Genomic DNA, 8879 nt, shown 5'->3' with positions numbered 1-8879 from the left:
TTAAAATTAAATTTTAAAATAAAACAAGTCACCACATTAAATTGGAACCATGTGGCTCAAATGGAGTCAAAGTTTCCGGGAATCTCTAACTGAGCTATTGCGGCATTAATATTCTACTCCAAAGGAAGAAATTAAATATCCCTATATTAATGACTCTAATTTGCAAAACAGATTGACTAAGCCACGGGTTTCCCCCGTCCCTCCACTTTGCACCCCCCACTCACTTCTTGGTCATTGGGGCCACCTTCCTCCAGAAGTTGCTTCTCTGAAAGAGGAAGACTACCTTTGTGTTCATCCACTCCCTTTCCACTCCAGTCTAACCCGCTGGCCGGGCTGGAGAATTTAGGGTCTCTCCGAGGCCAGTTTTGACGCTCCTTTGTTCTGTGACCAGCACCCTGCATAACTGGGGCAAGGGAGCCGACACCAACCATACCCCCTTTTACCGCCCAACCCCCCCCCCAAAAAAAAACTAGGCCATTGGCCTCAGGCGCAATAGCTTCGAGGGCAAATCGAAAAAGTGAATTGGGTTGAAGAAGGATCCCTTCAGTCAACTCAGCCTCACTGACCCTCGAGTGAGTCTGTGTATACATACATACTTACATACATACATATATACACACACAAACATACACACACAAATAAACATATGTACACATGGTCATGTACTGTGGCAAGAGTCTAGAAAACAAAATAGAGCTGAAGTGACGGCTACGTTTGTACCCTTCTCTGTAACTTCATAGCTTTGTCTCTTTGGAGAACCAGTTTAAATAAGGAGGGAGGGAATGGGAAGCCTGGTACGCCAAGTCTTGTTTCTACCTTTCCCAGTTGCTTCCCAGACTGTTTTTCCCAAGCTCCCTCACACAGTCACACACGCACATCAGAGCATATACACACTTACCTTTCCCATGCTCCGTTGAAGGCCACCTTACCCCCTCCCACACACACCAGAGGCAAGCCAAGAAAGCAGCTTTATTCCCCCACCTCCAGCCCAGCCTGCCTTCCAACAATTGAAATGCCTCTCCATTGAGGATTTTGGGGCGAGCCCTTCCTCTAAACGGATCGTAAAATGACTTTGCTGCGGCCCTCAGACAGAGGGCCCGGGTCAGGACAGCTTTTACTGCCCGGCTGTATTGCACATCATAAACTAAAGGGAGCACAATAGATTACCCCGGAAATTCTCCTGCAAATGAGAGTTTGGTTCCTTGGGTACAAAGCGCTGCTCGCCACTTGAGATGGTTCCTGGCCAGTGTGTTTGGCCGCACCCTCGCTGGATGTTGACACTCTGGAAAAAAAATACACAAAAGGCACTCGGTAGAATGGGACTCAGGAAGGATGGCAGAGCCCAACAGCCCCGGGATTCGAGAATTAAGAGAATGTCACTGAACTTTGGGAAAGGAGGGCCCTGGCCCGTTTGGATATTGGGCCAAAAGGGGAGGTGGGCTAGAAGGTGGCTTGGCCCAGAGCTGGGCCCTGGGACCGTTGTCTGGGCACTTTCTCTCAGTAATTACTCAGAACCAGTGGGTCCAATATCCGGAGATGCCTGTTTATGGCCTAGCCTGGGTAAGGGCGGGAGGGTTGAATGGGGGGGTGTGGGTGGAGAGAGACCAAATACCCTAAAAAGCATCACTTTCTAGTAGGAAATAGAAGCCTAAGGATGTTAACCAAAAGCGAAGCCAACAAGAAGACGACTCAGGAGATCAAAGCGACTGAATTAGACTGCTTTAGACCAATAAATTGTTCCTCTGGTGACAACGGGCCAAGATGCAAGGGAAAGAAACAGGCAGCCCAGCCCCTGTCTAGACTCGGGCCGAGAGGATAGGCGACAGCGATTGCAAAGATGACATTTAAAACAGACCACGCTCTTTACCGAGGGGTGTGGGGGTGGGGTGGGGGAGGAACAGAATGAATTTTAGCACCCCACGACTGGGGTATCCGGAACTATTGTTTGCAAACCCCTTCCCCTTGTGGGACAGACATGTCGTTCTCTGCCTTTGTCGGGCCCCAGCTCCTTGGCTGTGGCCCCCAAACTTCAGAATACAGCTTCCCGGGAGTGGGTCTACAGCCATGTCCCCGAATTGGGGAGAGTTGGGGAAGGGAAAGATATGTGTGTGCATGTATGTGTTGTGTGTATGTGTGTCTATATACATATATGCATACACACACATACATACGCATCCCTTTTCATCTCTCGACATTTGAAATGTTTTTTCCTGGGCCAGGTTGTATTATGTTCCAAGTCAAAAATTCTGTCTCTGTCAGCCGAGGTTTGGCCTCAACCAGTGCTCTTTTGTAATAGAGTAGCTACAGGAATGACAACAATCGTTTTTATTGTTATTTTTGGATAAATTGTCACTTACAGGTGCTCACATATATCTATATTCACACACCCCTATCCACGCATTTACACAAAGCCAACTCATCGAATTAGACCGGCAAGATAGATCTAATCACACATCTGGGTTTAGAGAATGATGAGAATCTATTTCACTTGGAGAGAAAAAACACCGTCAGTTTATATCACCTAGCTCTCTCTCCCTAGATGTGAGTTTCTTTATAGTTAGAGCTAGAAATATATTAATCAATAAAAGTCTCCTACTTATATATTAATGCAAACAACTACCTCATGCTAGCGTTCACCTCTGACCCCCATTCTCTTTGCCAACTCTGCCTCCATGAACATTTCTTAATGCCCTTCTCCACGGCGCTTTTTGCCGCTTTCTCCTCATTCTTTACCCTAAGCAAAGACAATATTTGTTATTTGTAATTCAGGACATCTCAGGGCTGGCGGGGTTCGGTGATAAACTCATTACAGACGCGTGAAAATTAGCAACGAACTACAGTGAGAGGTGGCTCGGGCCACCGCCGCCGGCGGTCTGGCAAAAGAAAGAAGGACCGGTTGCCACCACAGCTCGCCGCGGCCTTGCTGTGTAATTCGGGGGTCCGGAGAAGCACTGGCTCCCCGAGGCCCGCCGGCCAATCCAGGCAGTGGATGCGGGCAGTGGACGGAGGGACTTGAAATATCTGCCGACACAGCCCGGTGTAAGACAGGCCACTATCTCCAGAGGGTTTTGCCTGATTGATTAGTCAAATTCCCGGCTGGTACAACTTGGACCAACTCGCTAGCCTTTGAACTAAGCCCAGCAATTGACATATGTGTGCTCCTACCAAGTATAAATATATAAATATCCATCTATACATATACATATCTGTAACGTATTTATTTATACACATATTGTATATCTATAGTGAAATCGTTATCCATATAATCGAAATACACACATGAACAAATATAAATCTGTCTAGGTCGAAATGCCAATTTATGGCAGTTATCTCACTATAAATATTTTACATGGATATATGTGAGTTTATATGTACCATCTCGGGTAACTACACATGTTTATTATGTGTATACACACATATGTGTGTGTGTATAAATATAGCTACCGTTATACACATATATGTGTATATATATACATATATGTATATGTGTGTGTGTGTGTATCCGAAGATAGATACAGCTATAGATACCACAAACATACAGAATAAAAGAAAGGAAAAGATCGACTCGGAGCCAAAATCCAGTCCTCAATTTTACAACGAGTTTGTCGCGGAGATCTGGGTCATAAACATTTTGTGGGCTTGGCAGAGACTATAATAATCCCAATAAATACAACGTGTGCCGAATTCCTAGAGCTTCCGGGTGGGTTAGTGGTTTTCTCAGTTTTCTTTTGCTTTTTTCAATTGGAAACAAACCCAGCTCCTGGGTTCCCCACTCTCCATATGCAATGATAGTAGTGGTGCTATGTGGTTTTGTGCTTCTGGAGGAGAGGGGTTGTTTGATTCTTTCCTTTTCTCTCCTTTCCTGGGACCTGAATCCCGCTCGCACCTCAATCGTTGTAGTTCATTTACTCTTTTCCCCCTCCGAACTAGGAAAACAAAAAAACTACAGAATCCTGGTGGTCGTCTCTCCTTTTTTCTTACCAAAAAGAGGAGAAAGGGGAGAAAGGAAAGGAAGAAAAGGAAAAGGAAGAGAAAGAGGAAAATCGAAGATAAAAATAATTGTGACTCTGCTTTTGGAGCTGAGGAATAAACATCAGTTTAAAAATAGTGGTCTATGTTGTTCAGAACATTGCAAATTGTCATTGTGCTGTCAATTCAATGGACAGTTTTTTTGGGGGGGACGCCAATAGGATTTTTAGACTCCAGGAAAAGGCAGTATTTAGGAAGAAAATCCGAGACTTCTAGAACTCATTTTCTATTCAAGTGCATCACGGTCCAATTTATTTAGATATCTCCTTCCAAATAACTAAATCAACTCCCAAGGTCTTCTGACCTGTTATGTTGAGGGTTTTTTTTTTTTGTTTGTTTGTTTGTTTTGCTTGCTTGTTTGTTTTTGTTATGTGTGAGTGGGTGGATGTTTCCCCCAAGAGTGCCGGGCTTCTCGAGGGCGAGCCTTGGGGTCCCCTGGCTCCTTCAGCTGGCCTGCTAGGGCTGGACCCAGGCTGGCCAAATTATTCCAGCTGAAAACGCCCTTCCTGGAAAGGCTGAACCCCATGCGTGAAGCCTCTCTCACGCGCGATGGTGGGGTGCCCCGTCAGGGTGGCAAATGACTGGGCCAGAGGGGCGTTCTTAAAGTGTACCCCAAAAGCTCTTTAAAAATCCATATCCTGCAAACTCCAACCTTTTTCAGGATTCAGTACAAGGCAGAGACCGGCCTTGTCCGTAAACCAATTTATCGTCTTTTTTCCTTTTTAACCCTCCCACCAAAGTATCAGTCAAAACATGAGCAGGACCGGAAATATCTGACCGTTGTTAAACTCAAATCAGTGGCTTCGAATCCAGAAATGCTCCCATAAAGTCGACATTTTAGAAGCTGCCCAGGGTCGGGGCTGAGGGCATCATGGCGGCAGTGCGGCTGCATCCATGGAACCACACTGCCATCTGCTGGCTTCTGGACGCCACTGCAGCTCTCTGGCATCCCTAGGATCTGGGCCTGCAGCTGTCCCCTTAACCAGCTGGCCTTGGAGCCAGGGAGGCCGGCCCCACTTCCAGCCCGCTGCAGGGTCCCAATTATAGAAAGGAGAAGGGGGGGAAAACAACCTCCATCCTCCTACTCTGTTGCTTAGAAAACATGAAAGATAAATGTCCAAACCGGAGCCCACGCCGCCCAAGGGGCAGCAACCAGTACCCATAAAAAGGAGCTGTTTCCTCACCACCAACCCCCCTTATCTTCAGCGGCCAGACAAAATAAATGAAAAAAAGCTTTTGTAGAAAAATCTTAATTGTGGCTGGACAGTTGTAAACTCATTAAGGGTCGAATTCCAGACAGTTTGCAGACCCGTCCTTTATTACACACCCTTAATGCCCATTCTTTGAAGTTTCTTCAGTCTGCAGCAACAGAGGATGTCCCAACATGGACCAATTAAGGTCCCTCTCTCCCTCCCTCCCTCTCCCGCTTTCTCTCCCTCCCTCTCTCTCTCTCTCTCTCTCTATCTCTATCTCCCTCTCTCTCTCTCTCTCACTATCTCCCTCCCTCCCTCCTTTTGACCAGCAGAACTATTTCCCCTTTTACTAACTATAACAACATATTCAGCTTTCCAGAGGGTGCCTTTTTAAAATGATGGGGGTGGGAGGAGAAAGAGTTCCATCAAGCCTCCCCGGCCCCTTGCACCTCTGAAGGGCCTCCCTGCCCGAATCGCGGCGGTGGCGGCGGCTCCCTAAGTTTTGTCCTCTCCCCCTGAAGCTTTACACCCCATAAACGCTAACAGCCGTCATTTTCTTTTATGGCGCTCCATGGTTCTGAGTTTTCCTTACAGATTCTTCTGCCAAGACTTGCCACTCCGAGTATTCGCTCTTTTGGGCCCCCCTACAAGGCAAGGCCCAAAGTGATTCTTCGGCGTCTCTGCTGCCCTTGCCCCGCCTGAGAAAGGCAGCTGGGGCGAGGGGTGGGGGGGGGGGTGGGGAGCGGGTGCGAAGGAGGAGGAAGAAGGCTTTCTCCGAGACCTAAAATGTCAGCTCAGGCAGGAACTACACTTTAGAGACGCCGTCTAACATTCTTTCTTTAGTTGTTCCCTAGAGTCCTTCCACGTCCTGAAAAAGAACGATTCCCTTTCCCTCTCACAGCAAAATTTCGTTTTTGCCCCAAGAATCCTTTCACCTTTTTGTCCTTTCTTACTTTTGATTTCTTTCTTTCTCCCTTTCTTTCCTCTTCCTTTTTCTCCCCAGGCCACTGGTTACATTTTATTTTTTTTATTGAAACATTTATCTCTCCAAAAGAGTCCTATCCTTTAGGAAAGAGACTTTCTCTTTCGAGTTAAAAACAAAAAAAGAAAAACGGATAAGAAGACCTGCAGAAAGACAGAGAGACGAAAAAAGAAAGAAAAGAAAGGAAAAGAAAGGTGATAGGAAAAGAGGAAAGAGGAAGAAAGAAAGATTTCTAAGTCTTGGGAGAGTCTGACACTTTGGGGAGGAGAAAGGAGGTGGAGGGGGGACTCTGTCCTCATTTTTCTGGGATTGGTGGCAAATGAATCAAGGAGAAAAATTTCGCAGTAATTCCGGCTCGCCAGGTCGTTCTCCACTACCCCGATTAGGCGCAAACAGGGTGTGGGTAGCTAGTTTCACTTAGCGTCCTTGGTCCCCCGTCCAGTCCTTTCCACATCTGGATTTACCTTCTGCTCTCTTTCGCTCCTTCGCTGGGCACTTTTGTCACCCCCTCTTCACCCACCCCCTTTCCTTCGGGGCTCCCTTGGACGAAGGGGTCCAGGGTGAGAAGGAGCCCCGAGCCTACACTAATGGGAACTCTCTGCTCTCCCCAGCTGCAGCCAGTTGGCTGATGAACCTTCCTCTCTCCCGTTCCCTCCCGACCGGGGGGCCGGCGTCTGGAATTCAGCCTGGAAGCTACTATCTCGGTCTGGGGAGAGAAAGAAAAAACTAAGGACCGAGAAAGAAGACTGCAACTACTGGCACGATGGCCTGGCCAGATGGAGGAGAGAGCAAAAAGAGGCCCAAATTCGTGCTTGGTCCGAGTCCTTTCCGCAGTCCCTTGGGCTCCCTGGCCCAGTCGCCCCTCCAGGACCTGGCTGGGAAGGAAGTAACCCGACAATGGCCGTTTGCAGAAGGACGTTCAAAACAGTGGACCCGCAGAATAGAAAAGAATCAATATATTTTTATTTGGCAAAAAGTTAAATATCATCTCAACACAACAGTTTGGTCAGTAGGCCATGAGGTAACTCTTGCAAAATATACAGTGTATTTATTGTTCTGTCTCAACACAAGTTCTCGAATTTCAAGTGATACAAATCTACGATAGCCCAATGGCAGGTTTCATAGCGCATAATTTATTATCAATAAAATTAACTCCATTACAATAAGCATTCGTTCCCCCCTCATTAAAATTAAACGTAAACTATAGGTAGTTAGTTACCTTCTTCACGTGGACAAATAACTCCTAAATCTGAAAACGGCTTCACTGGTGCAAAAACAAGATTCAAGCTCGTCTGAGTATTTACTTTTTTTTTTCCCTTTAATATATAGATTATATACAACTGACAAGACAGTACTAGAGATCAACTGTACAGACTAAAATGTCCCAATTGGAAAGACGTTGGGGAGAGGCTATGGAGTCCACGGATTCCCTCCCAGCCCAACGAGCTTCTGTTTGTTTCTTTTTTTCTTTTAATTTTTTTTCTTTGACTGGGGTGATATTATTTTATATACTCTCTCTATTTATATTACAATCAAAGGTGAACTGTCTAGTTATACAGAAGAAAGACTTATTACACTACAGAGCTAGACCCTTTGCCACATTTCTCCTCAACAACCTGAGTTCGAATGAGATTCCTAGCGTCCGGGATGACAACCGGTAGGGCCGGCACCCGAGCACAAAAGTGGATTCACGAACAATGATTAACCACAAACAAACACATGTTCAAGTATTACAGCAGCCGTCTCCGCTGCGCACAGAGCAAATCAAAGAACTACACACATTACACTCTACAGTCTGTCCAGAGAGTTGTGCATTAGGAAAAAGGTAGTTAATTTTTTTCCATAGGTAAGGAACAGGTAGATTTCTTATTTTCTTTTCTTTTTCTTTTTTTTTTTCAATACAAGCCAACACACACAGTCATACAGCACTAATGCCCCCTTTTTTTTGTCCTAGGATAGAAAATGAAAAAGCTTACAGTACCTCCGCCACAGCCTGGGCAAGACCCCCGTGCTACCGTGACAAGGTACACTCTTATGAATGATAGGGATTGGGGAAGAGGGAAAGAAGGGAAAGGGGAGGGAATGAGGCCTGGATACAGTCGTATTGTTTGGGGATCGTGGAGGCTGGGGAGGGGGGAAGGAATGGAGCGGGGGAAGATCTTCCCCCAGCCTTCCTATCAACCTGGGTCACATTATTCGTCCTTTGCTCTGTCTTTGTTAATTTTCTTCATTTTCATTCTTCTATTTTGAAACCATATTTTGACTTGTCTTTCGGTGAGGTTGAGGAGTCTTGCCACTTCATATCTGCGGTCCCTGGTGAGATACATATTAAACAAGAATTCCTTCTCCAGTTCTAGCGTTTGGTGCTTGGTGTAGGGACAGCGCTTTTTTCGGGTGGATCTTGCGTGCAGCCAGTTCGCAGCTGGGTTGTCTAGGGTGGGGGTGGAGGGGAATGGGAGAAGACAAGATAGCATGAGAAATTTTCCCCCCGTGGCGATTATAATAAGATAAGAATCTACAAGAAGAGCAGCAGTGCCCACCCAGCCTCACCCAATTTAGGGGTGGGGGGGCCTTTGGGGAAAATCCCGGGAGATCGAGGGTTAGAACGTTCCTTTCTTATTTCCCAAGACAGCGTGTGTGTGTGTGTGTGTGTGTGTGTGTGTGTGTGTGTGTGT

At 46.4% G+C, this 8879-nt stretch overlaps 1 protein-coding gene across 1 annotated transcript in view; it reads right to left on the bottom strand.

The window, feature by feature from the left end:
* Positions 1-7214: 7214 nt before the first annotated feature.
* LOC114050557 (homeobox protein Hox-A9) overlaps positions 7215-8879 on the bottom strand; it is a 3559-nt gene continuing 1894 nt past the window's right edge. The window contains exon 2 of the mRNA XM_027872339.1: positions 7215-8635. Coding sequence (XP_027728140.1) covers positions 8397-8635 — 239 coding nt within the window. The 3' untranslated portion in view covers positions 7215-8396. The remainder of the gene's footprint in view (positions 8636-8879) is intronic.

The sequence above is a fragment of the Vombatus ursinus genome, unplaced genomic scaffold, assembly GCF_900497805.2.
Source record: "Vombatus ursinus unplaced genomic scaffold, bare-nosed wombat genome assembly UNPS02014799.1, whole genome shotgun sequence".
NCBI lineage: Eukaryota > Metazoa > Chordata > Mammalia > Diprotodontia > Vombatidae > Vombatus > Vombatus ursinus.
Note: the sequence above shows the minus strand (reverse complement) of the source record. Positions and strands in the feature narration are given on the sequence as shown.